The sequence below is a fragment of the Peromyscus eremicus genome, chromosome 8a, assembly GCF_949786415.1.
Source record: "Peromyscus eremicus chromosome 8a, PerEre_H2_v1, whole genome shotgun sequence".
In the NCBI taxonomy this organism is placed as follows: domain Eukaryota; kingdom Metazoa; phylum Chordata; class Mammalia; order Rodentia; family Cricetidae; genus Peromyscus; species Peromyscus eremicus.
Genome location: NC_081423.1, coordinates 82229589 through 82248761, shown reverse-complemented (window position 1 = coordinate 82248761; position 19173 = coordinate 82229589). Strand labels below are relative to the sequence as shown.

The window sequence follows — 19173 nt, the reverse complement described above, 5'->3', positions numbered from 1 at the left end:
TGAATCCATCAATCTACTCGTCTGTTTTTATGCCAATACTATGCTGTTTTTATTATAGCTCTATAGTAGAGCTTGAAGTCAGGGATGGTGATACCTCCGGAAGTTCCTTTATTATATAGGATTGTTTCTGCTATCCTGGGCTTCTGTTTTTCCCTTTGAATTGAGTATTGTTCTTTTGAGGTCTGCTAAGAATTGTGTTGGAATTTTAATGGGGATTGCATTGAATCTGTAGATTGCTTTTGGTAAGGTTGCCATTTTTACTATGTTAATCCTACCTATCCATGAGCATGGGAAATCTTTCATTTTCTAATATCTTCTTCAATTTCTTTCTTCAAAGATTTTAAGTTCATGTCACATAGGTCTTTCACTTGTTTGGTTAGAGTTACCCCAGGATATTTTATATTATTTATGACTATTGTAAAAGGTGTTGTTTCTCTGACTTCTTATTTAGCCCACTTATCAATTGTATACAGCGAGGCTGTTTTTGGTTTTTGCTTTGTTTTGTATTTTGCTCTTTAGTTAATCTTCTATCCAGCCACATTACTGAAGTTGTTTATTAGCTATAAGAGTTCCCTAGTAGAACTTTTGGGGTCACTTAAGTATACTATCATGTGATCTTCAAATAGTAAATGTTTGACTTCTTTCTTTCCAGTTTGTATCCCCATGATCTCCTTTTGTTGGCTTTTTGCTCTAGCTGGAACTTTGAGTACTGTAGCTAGAGTTTTCCTGCCTGTCCCACAGTCAGGACAAATCTCTGACACCCGCCAGTCCCACAGCCGCTTAGACCCAACCAAATAAACACAGAGACTTATATTGCTTACAAACTGTATGGCCGTGGCAGGCTTCTTGCTAACTGTTCTTATATCTTAAATTAATCCATTTCTATAAATCTATACCTTGCCACGTGGCTCGTGGCTTACCAGCATCTTCACATGCTGCTAGTCATGGCGGCGGCTGGCAGTGTCTCTGACTCAGCCTTCCACTTCCCAGAATTATTCTCCTCCTTGTCCCACCTATACTTCCTCCTGCCTGACTACTGGCCAATCAGTGTTTTATTTACTAACCAATCAGAGCAACACATTTGCCATACAGAACATCCCACAACAGAGTACTCTACTGAATAAATATGGAGAGAGTAGACAGCCTTGTCTTGTTCCTGATTTTAATGGAATTGCTTTGAGTTTCTCTCCATTCAATTTGATTTTGGCTGTCTGCTTGCTGTATAATGCTTTTATTATGTTTAAGCATGTTCATTGTATCCCTGATCTCTCCAAGACCTTTATCATGAAGAGGTGTTAGATTTTGTCAAAGGCTTAATCAGCATCTAATGAGATGATCATTTTTTTTTCTTTCAGTTTGTTTATATGGTGTATTACATTGAAAGATTTTCATATGTTTAACCATCCCTGCATCTCTGGATGAAGCCTACTTGATCATGGTGGATAATTTTTTTTGATGTGTTCATGGATTTGGTTTGCCAGTATTTTACTGAGTATTTTTATATCGTGTTCACAAGGGATATTGGTCAGTAATTCTCTTTCTTTGTTATATCTTTGTGTGGTTTGGGTGTCAGGATAACTGTAGCCTCATAAAAGGAATTTGGCAATGTTTCTTCAGTTTCTATTATGTGGAACAATTTGAGGAGTGTAGCACGAATTGTTAGAAGGTCTTATCAATAATAAACAAACCTGGAACCAGGTATTGGGGTGAATGCTGGAAGATCAGAGAAGCAGAACAAGCCATAGCCACCTCACCTTGCCAATTCTTCAGCTGATCCTGTTTCCTTAGACTAGAAGCCTCTGAGTCCTATCCAGAATGAATCTCAGCTGAACTGCTACTAAAAGCCTAAAAGCTTAACCAGGCTCTTTATATACCTTTCTGCCATCGCTTCCTGGGATTAAAGGTGTGAGTCACCATGCCTGGCTGTTTCCAGTGTGGCTTTGAACCTACAGAGATCTGGATGGATCTCTGACTTCGGAATGCTAGGATTAAAGATGTGTGTGCCATCATTTTCTGGCCTCTGTATCTAGTGGCTGTTCTGTTCTCTGACCCCAGATAAGTTTATTAGGGTGCACAATATTTTTGGGAACACAATATCACCACAGAGGAGTATTGGTATTAGCTCTTCTTTGAAATTCTGGTAGAATTCTGTGCTGAAACTATCTGGCCCTGGGTCTTTTTGGTTGGGAGACTTCTAATGACTGCTTCTATTTCCTTGGGGGTTATAGGTCTATTTAGATTATTTATCTGGTCTCGATTTAATTTTGGTATGTAGTAAAAGGTCATGACAGGGGAATCCACAAAGACAGCTGACCTGAGCTTGTGGGAGCTCACTGACATCAGGGAGCCTGCATGGGACCGACCTAGGACCTCTGCATATACGTGACAATTGTGTAGCTTGGCCTGCATGTGGAGCTCCTAGTAGTGGGATCAGGACCTGCCCCTAGCTCTTGAGCTGACTTTTGGGAACCCATTCCCCATGCTGGGTTGCCTTGCCCAACCTTGATGCAGAGGGTGGAACTTGGTCCTGCCTCAACTTGATGTGCCATGCTTTGTTGACTCCCATGGAGGCCTGCCTTTTCTGAATGGAGACAGAGGGGGAGTGGAATGGAGAAGGGGAGGAGAGAGGTGGGAGGAGGGAATGGGAGAAGAGAAGAGAGGGGAAACTGTGGTCAGTATGTAAAACACATGAAAAACTTTTTAAAAAAAAAGATGCAGGACTCTCAGCTGCTTCTTCAGCACCATGTCTGCCTACACACTGCCATGCTCCCCACCATGATGCTAATGGATTGAACCTCTGAAACTGTAAGCAAGCCACCCAAATTAATTTTCTTTATAAGATTTGCCATGGTCATGGTGTCTGTTCACAGAAATAGTAACCCTAATTAAGACACTCATGATCCACTACTCTCATATCTAAAAATTTTCATCCCATCTTTCTAAAGGGAAGATCTCAGGTCTGGGAGCTTGAAAGGAAAAGCCTCCCCCAACTCATATACCTGATCATTGCGCTCCAGAAGTGTAAACTCTCACTCTGTCCCAACAAATATTTGTTCTTTGCCATAATTTTAAAAATAAAGATTATTTTACACATTAAATAAATAAGAGTAGGTATACACATACCCTGCTAATAACATCTCTTCATTTTTCTTTCCTGAATTATTGCCTTCATCTTTCAAATATTATAGTTCATCTCTCAAAATGAAGAGCATAGTCATTAATTTCTGAATTGCCACCTCCTGAAGTTTGAATGAAAAAGTCCTTCATTACCTCCTATATGTGAAAATTTGTACTTCAGCTTGTGGAATTGTTTGGAAAAGATTATGCTTGTCCTTATTAGGGGAGTCTTGTCTCTCGAGGCAGATTTTGAGGTTTCAGTATTCCATGCAATTGCAATTTGTGTGTGTGTGTGTGTGTGTGTGTGTGTGTGTGTGTGTGTGTGTGCGCGCGCGCGCGTTGAGGTATTTGCACATATGAGTTCAGGTCCCTTGTAAGTCCATATCAGTCTCATGGATCTAGAGTTCCAGGGAATAGAGATCAATCAGAGACGAGTGGGGTGGTTTGGAAGATCAGTTCTTGACTACCTGAAAGTAGACCAGAGGTGCCACAAAATTAACACTGAGATTTTTGGGTAACATAACACAGAATGTCTGTTGAGAATTCTGGACAGGAATTTAAACAGGAGAACTACTTAGGACATTGTTCACCCAGCATTTACCGTGAGTTGCCGTGCCTGAATGGCAATTGAGCCCAAAATCTGGCGGGGGAAGTCGAGATGAACACAGCACACACCAGTTAAGTTGCAAGCATCAGGACTCGCTTTATTCTTTCTTCCCCATCTTATATACCCTTTCAGAAGGAGGAACAAACAGAATTGTTTATCAAGCACCCAGGATTAAGGAACGGTCAGCATGCCCCAGGAAGCCACAGCTGCCAAACCATGAGATGTACCAATCAGCAAAACATCCACAGAACAGCCTGACCTCAGCGCACTCAGAACAGGGGAAGTGGGGGCAGTCTTAGAGGGGTCAGAGCCATTCTGATCCCAACAGTGAGTCTTAGTAGGAAGTTCTTATTTTCCACTTGGCTTGATATTGAATCTGGAAAAGAAACTTGCTTAATTTTACAACTTATTTTTTGACACAAACAATAACTAGGAAAGGGTGGTTCATATGAGGACAGCAGGATATAAAAAGAGATGTGGGCAGGGAGACTCCCAAATCTTCCAACCCACTTTCATCAAAGCCAGTCTAGAACCTCCAACCTGTAAACCAAGGTCAACTGTTGAGGCTCACTGCTGTGGCCAAGGCTACTGCCAACTACCTGCTGCCAGACCATCTGCTGCTCGACCACCTGCTGCTGGACCTTCTGCTGCTTGACCACCTGCTGCAGGACTACCTGCTGCCAAACACCTGCTGCAGGACCACCTGCTGTGGGACCACCTGCTGCGGGACCACCTGCTGCCAAACACCTGCTGCAGGATCATCTGCTGCCAAACACCTGCTGCAGGACCATCTGCTGCCTACCACCATGCACTAGTTCTAGCGGTTCTTACTGCTGAGCATTCTTACCCACAGTCTCCTGTTCTTCGTCAACCACCATTCCTGATGTAGACCACCTGTGAGATGAATCCTGTGAGGCCTACCCTAATGCCTCTGGTACAACTGGGACTCACTGGGACACCAGTTATCCTGTCTAGACTCCTGCCTGCTTACCATCTCTAAAATGTACACTAGTTAAAATCTCGTCTCGAATCTTTGTAATCTCACTCCATCCCCATGGAACAATTTGTTCTTTGCCATGTTTGCAAAATGGAAGGTTTCCCATTCACAAATAAATCGGAATTTCCAAGTATATAAATAATTAGGCACCATGTCTTCTGCTCAAATTGCCATGTCTAGGTTTTCGTTTCCTCTCTATACAATGAACACACGCTAGCACCTGACCTCCGAAAGACCAGCTTTGTATCTGCTATATCTCCTCCTAATACAGAAAGGTGCTTTCATGGTCCACAGGCATGAACCTCACTCCCTAGTGACTCTCTTTGAAAGAAGTCGATGCTTAGATAGGAGAGCTGAAGTCTCTGGGGCAGAGAGAGGGTGGGTGAGCAAATGCTCTTGTTTCTTTGTCCTTGAGTCCAAATGTGTCCTACCAAAGCCCCAGGGGTCATGAGTGGCATGGAACTCTGCTGCCCCCAGGCTTGTCCTACTCATGATAGCACTCTCTATTGACTTCTCTCTCTTTCTTTGATAACTTCCAGTTCCTAATATGTTCTCCAATTATTTCCTGTGTGAGCTCGCTTACTGCAACATTCAGTATTGTGTCTACTCCTGTGGTCATCCACTGCCAGACACTCACAGTCTTAATCTCAGTATTGCTGCCATTGAACACATCTTCCATACTATATGGGGCTTGTCATATTATGGATATTCATTTTGGATTTGCTGTCCTCCAAAATAGCAAGTTTGTGACATGTGTCCTTGTGTTTTCATTCCACTTCCTGTACAATTTTGGTTATTTTTGGTGTCATCAATATTTTGGTGATTCAATTTTCAATAATTATAGTATTGTAGGTTCATATTACCAAAAGTAGAAATTAACATCATATGACAGTAAAATATATATGTGTAGATAGTATTTTGCATTTATCCCAATACTGCTTACATCTGTCTCCTTTCTGCTTGTCTAGTTCCCTCTTCTCCATTTTTCCTTCCCATTTCATAACTTTTTCTTTTTCTATGATGTATGTATGTACACATGCGCAATGATATGAACATGTATGCATGTGGCATGTATCTGACCAAACATTGATGTTTATATCCCTGACTTTGGCTGATTTTGCTTTATGTGACAATTTCCACTTCCATTCATTTTCTTACACGTAGTCTGGCTGTATTCTTAGTATATAAATCATTCTCCACTGTACATATGTTTCAACTTACAGATCCATGCATACATGGACTCTATTTAGCCTGTCTCCAAGATTCCATATTGAGTAGTGCTACAGAATACATGGATATATAGGGGTCCCTCTTGTATTATATTTGTTTTATTCCTTTGGACAAAAGATCTGAAGCAGTATACCTAGATCTTCTGATAGTTTTATTTAAGTTTTTGAGGAAATGACAGGTTTCCTCTGGCCAGAACCATCGCTAGCATGGGATCCTGGATGGTAGGAAGTATAGGAAGTGAGCTGGACACTAGCTGCCACTGCTTTCCACTTCCTCTCTGTAGGTATTACTCAACCAGCTGCTTCAGGTCTTCCCGCCTTCACTTCCCACTAAGATTGACTATCCCAGAATAAATGCTGTCTTCTGTCAGGACCTTTTTCTGATTACTTATTAGAGTAACAGGAAGAGAAGCTCAAATCTGGACATTTTCAACATCTTGGTTTCTCTGTCCTTGCTGTACAATGTCTATATACAGTTAAAATATCTGTACCTAAGAACTTCAAGACTGCCACAGTGTGTCACTAATGCTTAATGTATCCCTTCCACCTCTACTGTACAGTACTGCTCCCACTTCAGACTCCCAGGATTGTCCACTGACATTTGAAGTCGAGAGAGATGAGCAGTGGTAACTTTCATTCCAAGGGAACATGAGTGTTTCTTGGAGACTCCTTGCATCTGAAAAAGCAACTTCAATATCCATAGAGCCTGAATTTACATAAAGAAGGACATGTCTCCCAAATGATCACTGAGGGTGTAGCTGAGTAATTTAGCTTGCACTTTGATGTACCAGTTTCCTGTATTTGAATTCTGTACATTAGTTAATATATTTTCTTTATTGGAGAGGAAGCCACATACATTGCTTATTGCTTTGAAATATATATAATCAAGTGTGTGTGTGTGTGTGTGTGTGTGTGTGTATGTGTGCGCGCGCGCATGCGCGCGCGCGCGCTGTATCCTGAAAGCAGAGATTCACTCTCATAGGATGCCATTTCTAAGCTGGCTTCAAGAGGTGGTGGCATCATGCTATTGTTTCATTTGTTCCTTGATGGTACAGTATGGAATAAGACAGAACCGTGGACCCTGTGTTGTTTTAGTATTTCATGGTTCCACATCCATTGCTGTCCTAGGTGTGATTATTTAGGATTCCACGTACCAGTTCCAATACTTTGGCCTGAGCACACTAAGACATTGCAAGCTTAGCGGGCAGGCTCTTTCCCGGGCTGAATGTGAACTCATTGAGAAACAATCAGTCCGTTAAAGTTCTCAAGAGATCACACCAGATGGGGGGGGGGTTCCACATTAGTTTCTTGCTTGCATAGAATGCATTGAACAGAAAATGCCCTTGTTTCTTTGGGCTGGACTCTTGAACGCAGCACCAGGCCAGAATGCGCATTCCCCTGCGTCTTCTTGAGCACGTCCCCTCCTATGTCTCTGAGATGTCCAGAATATTCAGTGTTTTGTTCATCAGATCTGACCAAAATGATGCCATTAATATTATGAGGCAACAGGGAGTTCTGTTGGTATCCAGAGGTTCACATCTCATTAAAATGTGTTGTGATGGAGAGGAGAACTAACACAGCCCTGAGTGAAGGCAGTAAAGTTATACGACTGCAGTGGATGTACCTCTGCTTCTCCTTGCTTGGGTATATTAAAGAGTTGATTTGCCAGTCCATTCTCTACTGCTCAGTCTAGACACCAAGAACTTGTTCAAAGTCACACTGCACATGCATCACATCAACTGCTATTGCCAGGCCATGTGGTCATCCACGGTTGTCAGTCTCCAGCCATCTCTTTGACGTGGGACTTCACACACAGGGACACGGGACAGATCAACAGTCCCTCCATTTTCATGGCTTTGAGGGCAGCCTCGGCGTCTGATATTTATTTTCTACCTCACCTGCCGCATGATGAGGGGGTTAGGGTGTTTCAAGGGTTTCCTGTGGCTTTTCTATTGTGTAGTTTTTACTCCGTGGCTCAAGGAAAGAAGTTGCTGGATTTCACACACATGCACTGAGCAAATGACCTTTAGGGACAGACTATGAGAGCAGCCTGTGGAAGACACGTTTGCTTTCTGACTGTCACTGACGGACTCTGATGGGGACTGTGTCTGCATTCTCATACCAATGTGGTATTGTGTTCCCCCAAATATTGTGCATGCTAGTAAACTTATCTGGGGTCAGAGACAGAGCAGCCACAATATTAAACATAAAGGATAGGCAGTGGTAGCACACGCCTTTAATCCTAGCATCCAGAGGCAGAAATCCATGTGTTCAAGGATACAGACAGGCATGGTGACTCATCACGCCTTTAATCCCAGAAAGCAAGCCTTTAATCCCAGGGAATGGTTGTAGAAAGCAGAAAGGTATATAAGGCGTGAGGACCAGGAACTAGAAGCATTTGGCTGGTTAAGCTTTTAGCTGGTTAAGCTTCAGGCTTTTGAGCAGCAGTTCAGCTGAGGGCCATTGGGATGAGGACACAGAAGCTTCCAGTCTGAGAAAATAGGACCAGCTGAGAAGTTGGCCAGGTGAGGTTAGCTGTGGCTCGTTCTGTCTCTCTGACCATCCAGCATTTCACCCCAATACCTGGCTCGGGTTTGATTTTATTAATAAGAACTTTTAAGATTCATGCTACAGACCAAGTTGTGTGTGTGAGGTCCCATCTACTCTCTAGCAGCCTCCACATACATGTGTATCATTCCCCTGGAGATGCGTGTAACAAAGGAGCAGAGGAGTCAACACTGTGTACACCAGCTGAGGGCTTTTAACTGTGGGAACCGGCCCGTTTTACAGCTGACGTGTCACAGCTCTAAGTCCCACACCAGGGCTGGATGCTGGGTGGATGATAAAGCCTTGCCATTGCAGCAACTCATCTCTTCTCCTTGCTCATTTACCGTTAAGATCTTGTTTTCTGGTTTAAAATTATTTCTCTTTTGAGATTCTAATATTATTACAGAATTTCCCTTTACCTTTCCACCCACCAAACCCTCTCCTGTATCACCCCTTTCTCTTTTTCAAATTCATGGGCTCTTTTTTCATTCTTGTTGTTACATGCACTTTGTGTGTGTGTGTGTGTGTGTGTGTGTGTGTGTGTGTGTGTGTGTGTGTACACATATACATACATACAACCTAACCTACTCAGTCTGTATCATGTTACTTGGATATATGTTTTCAGGTCTTGCTAACATAACTACCTAAACACAAGCTAAACAAAGACAATGATAATGGACATGTTTAAGGGAGCAAGGGAAAACCCATGAGGCCTCAGCCCTACACAAGGACTATGGGAAACATAGGAATGCTGAAAGTGAGGGAAGTTGCCTTTCCCAGGGAAGAGCACACCAACTGGTTATCCAATGCCATTAATACCTTTTACATATACATATGTACAGGCATGTACCCTGCTATAGCTACAGAGACCTGGACTCTGAAATCACGGCCATACCAGTTTTGTCTACATTCACTCTGTTGTGAGGGACATAAACGTTTCTGTTGATAACCATTGGTCCCTCTGAGTTACATACCATACCCCTCTACCTCAGTTGCCATTCCTAACTGATTGTTCATAAATCATTATACCCACGTTCCTTCTTCCAGTTAAGTGATGACACCTGGACTGTGGTTCCCTACACACTTACCACTGTCATCACCCTTAGCAAGCTCAGGCCTGCAACAACATCCCCATTAACAAGAGGCAATAGGGACAGAGCCTGGTCCCAGTGCATCCCTGTTCTCAGGCTACTTGGCTTTCTGTGCTCACCTGACCTATTATGCATGAGCCATCAGTCTAAAGCACCTGTATCTTCTGGGGTCACTGGAAGTAATTACAAGAAAGTAAGAATGTGACTACTTACAGGAAGGGAAGAGGTACCACAAAAATGACACCGAGACATGTGGGACCAGGACATAGAATGACAGGTGACAGCTCTCTTGGAAGAAATTAAAACAAAAGCCACTTAGGAGATGGTTCAGCAAGAATTGACAATGAGTCCTAACATGGCAGGAAGGAAATCATGTTTTCCATTCACCTGAAAAATGTAACCAGGAAAAGACACTTGGCTAATTTGATAATCACCTGTTTATTAACCTAAACAATAACAGGGAAAGAATGCTGCCTGTGAGGACAGCAGCCCCTCAGAGGGGTATAAAAGGGGGTGTGAGCAGGGAGACTCCCACTTCCAAACCTTCCAATCCACCTCCTTGTGAACTCACCCAGAACGTCCACCTCCGACACTATGGTCAACTCCTGCTGTGGCTCTGTCTGCTCTGAGGAGGGCTGTGGCCAAGGCTGCTGCCAGCCCAGCTGCTGCCAGACCACCTGCTGCAGGCCTACTTGCTGCCGCCCCAGCTGCTGTGTGTCCAGCTGCTGCCGCCCAAGCTGCTGTGTGTCCAGCTGCTGCAGACCCAGCTGCTGTCAGTCTGTATGCTGCCAGCCCACCTGCTGCCGCCCCAGCTGTTGCATTTCTAGCTGCTGCAGACCTTCCTGCTGCCGCCCCAGCTGCTGTGTGTCCAGCTGCTGCAGGCCTTCCTGCTGCCGCCCCAGCTGCTGCATTTCTAGCTGCTGCAGGCCTTCCTGCTGCCGCCCCAGCTGTTGCATTTCTAGCTGTTGCAGCCCTTCCTGCTGCCGCCCCAGCTGTTGCATTTCTAGCTGCTGCAGCCCTTCCTGCTGCCGCCCCAGCTGTTGCATTTCTAGCTGCTGCAGGCCTCAGTGCTGCATCTCCAGCTGCTGCCGCCCCAGCTGTTGCCAGACCAGCTGCTGCCGCCCAGCATGCTCTAGCAGTTCTTGCTGCTGAGCACTCTCACCCACAGTCTCCTGTTCTTCATCACCCAGCGTTCCTGATATGGACCACCTGTGAGCTGAATCCCAAGAGACCAATCAAAGCTTCTCTTTGAACTTGATTTAAAGCCTCAAAATGCACTCAGTCTCTCTTCCCTAACCAGGCCCTCCCCTCTCTCTCTCTTTCTCTCTCTCTCAAATAAAAACAAATCTGGATTTTCTCTGTAATCTAGTATGTTACTCCTACTCTGATGTTTATTTTCTGTTCTATGTCTATAATACAAGTATTTCTATATATTAAATAAATCTGAATTTTAGATATCCAAATGTAAATGCATCGTATCTCCTTATTTCTCCTTCATTGCTCTTAGCTCTCAGCTTTTTTTTTAGCTCCACTCAAAATAACAAATAGCCCATAGCAGATTAATTTACCTGCGCCCTCTGTTTCCTCTGTGTTCCTGCTGTAACGCAGGAAGGTGTTTTCTTGGAGCGGCCTTGTGGTTCTCTCTACTGGAGCTTTCTCTGTCTGAGGGAGAAGCCCAGAGGGAGAGTTGAAGCCTGAGACCCAGAGCAAGTGGAAGAAGAGGGTAGGAAGCACATGCTCCCATTGGCACTCACTCAGAGTATATCTCAGCCCCGTGTTCTCGGGTGGGAACGGAAGCCAGCCCCATCCACTAGTGTCCTGCTCCTATGTGCTCTGCTCTGGCTTCCTTCCCATCCTGGATCATTTCTCAAGTGACTCCCTCATCTCAGAGCCCTGTCTTCCTAGTTTCAGTGTTGCTGGCCTTTTGCACATTTTCATATAACATGGGTGGTCACCATAAATGGTGTGACCTTTGGGTTGCTTCCCACTGAACTGCAAGTCTTCGCACATTTTTCTCTTTCTTTACAAGTTTTGCACCATTATTTTATCTATTAATCTTTATTTATTTGTCCATTTAGTCCCCATTCTGTATCTGAGCCCTAGAGAGTAGTGTCCATGCCAGTAACACTCTAGAGGAGACAGTGTTTAAAGGGGAGCCACCTCATGGTTTGTGAACTATGTGGGATTCACTAGAAGCACAACTGGACTCAGGGATTTTTGCCAAGAGAAAAGTCTAATAAGGAAATTCTCCTGAACACAATCTGGTAGACAGTCACAGAATCAAGTCAGATTCCTAGAAACTGCTAAGTCCAAATCTGATATCAGTGAAGTCCATCTTTCTGATCGCCAGCAGGCTCTGGAGTAGGAATGCCTCTCCTGGAGACAAGGTGCCTCAACCTTTGCTCTGTTGCCCAGTGTCACTACCTTAGACCTCCACAGTGTCGGAGAGGTGCATATAGAGCACATACCTCCTACTGACTGCACATCCATCCACTGATGACAGTTACCTGGAGAGCAGAATGCCATTTGCCTTGTGTCTCATATTAGCAATGTGGACAAGGCATCTTTCTTGTATTCTTTGCACATACTAGGGTGAGGAGAGAGAGAAAGAATGAAGTTGAGTATTTAGGGAGGTGGGAAGCGTCAGGGAAGACTTGGGGGAGGGGAAAGAATATGTTCAAAATGTATTGTATGAAAATATATTTGAAATAAAAACAAAACATCAAAAAGCAATATTTGACAGAGAGAGAGAAAAGAGAGAGAGAGAAAACAGGACACTTCCATAGCACTAACTACACAGATAATTTGCTTGCCAGTATTTAAAAATATGGAAATGATGCCAAATCTTCAACATCTGGCAAAATCCATTCCAGTGGCACAGATGTCATTAACATGACACACGCATACTTTAGTATCCTCATTACTCAAAAATGACCCGAACTATCAAGACCTTTTCCCTTTGCCCCGCAAAATCCCACAGCAATGGGCATCATTCCCGTTGGTTAGTGAAAAAATACAGAATAGGAAATATGTCTACACAACTGTCATTGTGGTGGAAGATACAGACAGGAAGGGAAAGGGCTGTAGTCTCGAACACAGAGACTCACATGGCAGCCCTCTGAGAGGCAGACGAGAGCAGCACACTCCAGAAGCAATCAGAACGAAATGTGAGTCAGGAGGAGACCAGATCAGCAGAATTTATCCCAACTGGGCAAGAAAATTTTGTTTCTCACAAATTAAGTCATTAAATGGGTAAATGCTATTCAAACTGACAATTACTCATCTAGACAGGAAATACAAACAAGGAAAGCATACTCACACAATGTGTGAGAGGCTGTGGTAGAGGGGCTGTCTAAACTCCAGAACCTTCTTGGGAACCCTCCTAGGTCCCAGCCCCTGACACTGGTCAGCTCCTACGGTGGCTCTGTCTGCTCATTGCAGGGCTGTAGCCAAGGCTGCTGCCCGGGGAGCTGCTGCCCGGCCAGCTGCATCTCCAGCTGCTGTCATCCCACCCGTGGTGGTTCCAGTTGCTAAGGCTCCAGCAGATGTGCCTGCTGATGTGCTCAGCATGTGGCCAACTCTTCTGTTATACCACATACCGTCACCCAGCCTTTGTCATCTGCACCAGCCACCGCTCTGTGGACTGTGCCTCTCCTTGCTGCGGATTTCTGTTTGGAATATTTGTCACACCGTGGATGTTTTCACTAGTCACATAAAATACATGATAGCTACCCAGTGACTGGAAAAATGGATTCTCGGCTGCTAAGTCCTCTTTGACGAAACATTAAGAGCTGAATTCAGTTCCTATGGGAAATAGCAAGAGTAAATACGAATGATATTTTAACCCAAGCTGAGCATATCTATTTTTAGACAGGACATATCTGCATCGTGAGTGCCGGCTAATTGTGATGATCTCATAGAGCATTATTTCCACGAGATCTTAACTAAGAGCTATTTCCCATCTTACTAAAATCTCCTAATATGTTTAATGTTTTATCTCATGGATGTGTGTGTATGTGTATGTTTGCACATGTGTTTATCTATCACTTCATCCAAGGTCACTTTTCTCACCACCAATGTAGAAGAGCATGCTTAGGAGTGCTTTATTCTTGTCACCTGGGATGGAGTCAGGACAGCTAAGGGGATTTGCAATATGACACAGAGGAGGCTATTGACATCTTCGGATCTCAGACTGTCTCTGTAGAATACGGATGATGTGTTATACCTTTCAAATTTAAAGACTTAATTCATGTCATATACTTATCACAGAGTCTGGCATATAATACAGGCTCTTCATAAGTGTATTTTTTGTTATTGAAATACTACCTAAGGCTAAAAATAACTTGTTAGCATAGTGTTCTCTTTGATGAATATCAGGAAAATATGTATCACCCATGGATTGTCCTGTATAATTTAAAATGAAGCATTGGTCTGTATCTCAAGGGTCCTTTAAGGATTGCAGTGAATTCAAAGTCATGAAGCTATCTATATGTCACCAGGCAATATTTCATGTGCCATTATGTTCTATTATTGGCTGCATAAATTGTGAGCATCTTTCCTTGTATCTTTCCTTCTTTCTTTCCTTCCTCTCTAAATATATGACTCTTATTTGGAATCCAACATGTAAATATTAACCCCAAATCTCTGGAAGTGTATGAGCTGTATGGCAATTTCCTCATGAAAATTAAAAATGTTCATCAGCAGATGCTCACAGTTCTAGTGCCTTAATCAGATGACCATGCTACTGAGGTCTCTGAATTTTCTTTGTCACTTTATTGTCTAATAATGAACTCTCTCCACTGTCTTGATCTTTCTTAGGATGACCAAGGATGGACATTTCTTGAACATTTCAGTTTTCTTTTTCTTACCACCAAAACATAAAGTGTTAGTCAATGAAAATATATTAAAGTTCAAAGTTTCTGTTCATTATACAATTGGTGATATCATACTTACAAACAACAAATGAAACTGAGTCAATTTTTTTCATTTTTTAAAAATTTAACCTTTAGTTAAAATGTAATTCCATCACTTCCCCCTTCCCTTTCCTCCCTCCTCTCCCACCCACGTCTCCTCCCTCCAAACCCTTCCATGCCCTCCCCACTCTTTCTCAAAATGATGGCCTCTTTTTCTTTGGTTATTATTGTCACATGTGTAGCAGTACGTAAATATATAAATACAACCTGCTGAGCTCATTTATTGTTGCTATTGGCTGCAGCCACTTTGCCTCAATGTGTATTGAATAAAACAGTAACTACCCTTAGCTCTCATTTTGTTTAATTTGCCATTACATATACATATATATGCATATATATGTATATATATATATATATATTTGAGGTTGTTCAAGTCCATCTAGATAATAAATAGCAAGTTATAAAGAATTACAGGGGCAGCAAAAGATGTTCTGATCAACAGCTGAAAAGGGAGTTTCACTCCTCTACAAATCCTTTCAGTCAGTATGGTCAGAATGCAAGGAAGACGGCTCCTGGGGGTTAACAGACAGTTCTCCATGAATAAACAACGTGGCTCCTACAGATACTTCACTGGACCTAATGTGCAAGACTTTACAAGATCTTAAACCTAGAGAAGCTGCTGAGTCAGAGTCTGGCCAGGGGCCAGTCACATTCTCAGGGCAAGAACCTCACTATACTTATTATTTTATCCCATATGTATTTGAGTTCACTAGCATAATGCCATAATAATAGACTGCATTTGAGAATCATTACAAGCAAATTAATTCAATACATTAATTCCTGCTGCAGTGGTCCATGAAAATCATTAGGGGATTGAAAATCAAATCCAGAATACATAAAATAAGTTATTATTTTTGAAGTTGGCTGTAATGGTTAGTTTTAATTGCCAACTTTATACATTTTAGAATCATCTAGGAAGACAGTCTCTATGAGGGATTATCTAGGTCAGTTTGGACTTTGGGCGTGTCTGAGGGAGATTGTCTTGACTGTTTTAACTGAAGCTTTGTTTTGAACACCACTAATTTTTTTATTTAGTATTTGATACTTTTATACATATGTATGATATATTTTGATCATATGCTCACTTCTGTTTTTGTCTCGTATACCTACCTACTCCTATTGAACTGCCTTATCTTTTTTTCTTAGCCTCCCTCCTACATTCTTTATCTGTTTTTGTGACCCACTGAGCTTAATTAGGATTACTGGCATGAGCATGAGTGTGGGGGTCATTTTCTGGAGCATGGAAAACTTACCAATGGTTATAACACTAAATGACTCCACCTCCTCCAGAAGCCTTTAACTGAATAATTCCTTAGGGAGGGATGAGGCCTCATGAGACCCTCTCCATCTATGGCAGATTGTGAGTCTTCTGCAGGTAATCACACACACTGTGAGTTCGTGAGTGCAAGAAGACAATGATTTCCAGTGCCCCATCCCTTCTTCCAGCTCTTACATTCTCTCCACCTGCTCTTCCAGGATGTTCCCTGCACCTCGGATGTGGTGATAGAGATGTCCTGTTTGGGATTATAAGTCACTGCATTAATTGTCACCCACTATTGAGAAGTTTCTCTTACCACAGTTGAAAACAGAATTTCTCTGGAATCCTGGTGTCTGATGTAAACTCTATGAATGTAATTTCTGTGTAAGCACATGTAAAATTGAGAATAGGTCTTATATTCATTTAAATGCCTCTGAAAATTAAACAGATTACAAAGCTTCCAGAACACATGAAAATATTTTGGTAAAATATTAATAAAGTATAACAATGAGATACCTTAATATTCCAGAAAAAAATGTATTTAAAACTATTGGGTATATTAGTCTAGCTCAGCCTGGAGGGCAACTCTGAAGACAGATCTCAGTCCTAGATAGCTCTTCAGGGCATTAAAATACTGAGTCCTGCTTAACCATTTCATGGTGCATCATGGTGCTGAGACTGAACACATCTTGGAATGTCCTAGCATTTCACTAGCTCAACGGGCACCTGGAATGCACACATGGATCATGAGCACCCTGCATTCTCACACGTGAAAGAGGGGACCTTACTTCCTATTTTCATTCCAGTGGTGCACCTGATAGAAGCCAGTTTTATCTACTGTGAATTCCAGCTCCATGAGAAGCCTCTCAGAAATCATGTCGGCATGAGAGCTGAAGCAGACAATGAGTCTGCCATGTCACATGACAAGCAGGAACTGAGGTCATGTGATATGGCAACCGTGGGAAAAATACAAGAGGTGATTCATGGGGGAACACCAGAAAACATGAGAAAAGTGAAGTACTTATTTCCTACAGATTGGAAGTTTTTACTGGAAAACTACAGCCTATTAATTTGCATTTATATCGTGTAAACAAAAACAAGGAAACAGTGTTTGCATAATTACAGAAACAACTTAGCTGAGTATAAAAGGGGACCTGCAGCAAGGAGGCTCCAAAACGTGAAACTCACTCACTTGTAAACCCACCCAGAACCTCCACCTCCGACACCATGGTCAACTCCTGCTGTGGCTCTGTCTGCTCTGAGGAGGGCTGTGGCCAAGGCTGCTGCCAGCCCAGCTGTTGCCAGACCACCTGCTGCCAGACCACCTGCTGCAGGCCCACCTGCTGCCGCCCCAGCTGCTGTGTGTCCAGCTGCTGCAGGCCCAGCTGCTGTCAGTCTGTGTGCTGCCAGCCCACCTGCTGCCGCCCCAGCTGCTGTGTGTCCAGCTGCTGCAGGCCCAGCTGCTGCAGACCCCAGTGCTGCCAGTCTGTGTGCTGCCAGCCCACCTGCTGTCGCCCCAGCTGCTGCATCTCCAGCTGCTGCCAGCCTTCCTGTGGTAGTTCTAGCTGCTGTGGCTCCAGCTGCTGCCGCCCCTGCTGCCGTCCCTGCTGCCGCCCCTGCTGCCGCCCCTGCTGCTGCCTGCGCCCAGTCTGTGGTCAGGTCTGCTGCCACAGCACTTGCTACCGCCCGACCTGTGTGATCTCCACCTGCCCCCGCCCCATGTGCTGCGCCACCCCCTGCTGCTGAGACCTTCCTTTCCTGAACACACCCATTATCCCCACCTCCTTTGTTATGAAAACAGACCTTGTGTACCTCATAGCTGTCTTGAGAGAGGCCATTCCCATGTCCCAGACTCAGGAAAGCTGGCTCTGTTGACTTCTACCTTGTCTCAGGCCAAAATATGAAATTGGAGGTTAAGAAGTTAATACAGAGGGGGAGGGGGTGGCTCCTGAAGAAGTTAGGGGAGGAGTGGAGGTGTTAATGTGATCAATATTCATTGTATGCATTATGAAATTCTCAAATAATTAATATAAAATATTGTGTTTTAAAAAGAAATTCATCAGAGTACAGGTCTTCTCTATCCAAAGTGGAAATACCTCCAGCGCCTGTAGAGTCAGATTATGGAGCTGAAAGTCTCACGGTGCCATCTTGCTTTCACTCTGTGACATCTCTGTACTTTATTGCTGCTACTTCTAAATAAAACACATTTCGTGAGAATAGAAATACAACTTTCCCGTGTCTGTTGCTGTATAGTGATTGTCTTTAATTAAGGAAATTATATTCAAAGCACAACTACACCGACATTTCCTGACCTTGCTCTCACAACTTCAGAAAATATCCAACACGATGAGTCAAAAATTGGAGGAAAGAAAGTAACCATGGTTGATTGCAGCAAGTTCATGAGCGCATCAACCTGGAGTGTCCAGAAGACACTGGCTTTTGTAGTCTTTCCACTCTCTTTTTCATGATCTTTCCTGAGCAGTGTGTGCATATGTGTGGGTGTACATGTGTGTGTGTATGTGTGCACACTCGCATGCATGTGTGATAAAATGTCCAGTTTAGCCTGAGTTCTCCCCAGTCTCTTAATCTCTGCTTGGATGGTTATGAGTCTGCATTTAACTGCCCATGTCTACTGCAAAAAGCAGCTTTGTTGATGAGGGCTGAGAGATGCCTACTTTCTTCAGAGGCCTAACTGCTGATAAGTTGCCCATGTTACAAGAAATAACCTATCCCTGCCCACTTGGCCAGGCCTGCTTAAACTCAGCAGTCACACCCATGGACAAAGGCATGAAAGAAGAAAGGGGGCTAGTCAGGAGGAAGCTTTGGGTCTGAGGAGGGGATGAGACTGGGTGACAGAAAATGAAAAAGACTAAAACCGCTACACAAGGATGAAAGTGTCAAAGAATAAAAAATAAACAAAGTAGGACTGGAGAGATGACTCAGCAGTTAAGAGCACTGGCTGCTCTTCCAGAGGACCTGGGTTCAATTTCCAGCACCCACATGGCAGCTCACACCGGTCTGTAACTTCAGTTCCAGAGGATCCGACACCTTCACTCAGACATACATGCAAGCCAAATACCAATGAACATAAAAAATTAAATTATATAAAAAAAGAAAATAAAAAGAAAAATAAAAAAGTGAAAGAATACTTTAAGAGGTTCTATACCAAGTATTCAAATGACAGCCAGCTTTTCATAGTAATCCATCAAAACACTTTTAAGTCTATCATCTCTTTGAATATCTGCATGGACTTCAAAATGAGTGCAGTGTTAAGAACACATGGAGGAAAATCCTTTTTTTAAATGCCAGTGTATGACTCTCCTTGATTTTTTGTTTTTCCATATGAAACTGAGT

The 19173-nt window shown here is 43.2% G+C and overlaps 2 protein-coding genes across 3 annotated transcripts; both read left to right on the top strand.

Moving 5' to 3' along the window:
* Positions 1 to 10182: 10182 nt before the first annotated feature.
* LOC131916389 (keratin-associated protein 4-3-like) lies at positions 10183 to 10740 on the top strand. The gene has a single exon (XM_059269709.1). It carries the CDS (start codon positions 10183 to 10185, stop codon positions 10738 to 10740), a length of 558 nt encoding a protein of 185 aa, XP_059125692.1.
* Positions 10741 to 17046: 6306 nt separating this feature from the next.
* LOC131916391 (keratin-associated protein 4-11-like) lies at positions 17047 to 17565 on the top strand. Of its 2 annotated transcripts, XM_059269714.1 has the most exons (2): positions 17047 to 17389; positions 17468 to 17565. In XM_059269714.1, the coding sequence occupies exons 1-2, from the start codon at positions 17047 to 17049 to the stop codon at positions 17563 to 17565; spliced, it is 441 nt and encodes a 146-aa protein (XP_059125697.1). The 2 variants fall into 2 exon arrangements, with proteins under 2 accessions (XP_059125697.1, XP_059125696.1); XM_059269713.1 differs by having other exon boundaries at positions 17047 to 17565.
* Positions 17566 to 19173: the final 1608 nt, after the last annotated feature.

Bases quoted from the DNA above. Each gene is read 5' to 3' on its own strand.
- LOC131916391 (XM_059269713.1), top strand. From the start codon at position 17,047: ATGGTCAACTCCTGCTGTGGCTCTGTCTGCTCTGAGGAGGGCTGTGGC.
- LOC131916389 (XM_059269709.1), top strand. From the start codon at position 10,183: ATGGTCAACTCCTGCTGTGGCTCTGTCTGCTCTGAGGAGGGCTGTGGC.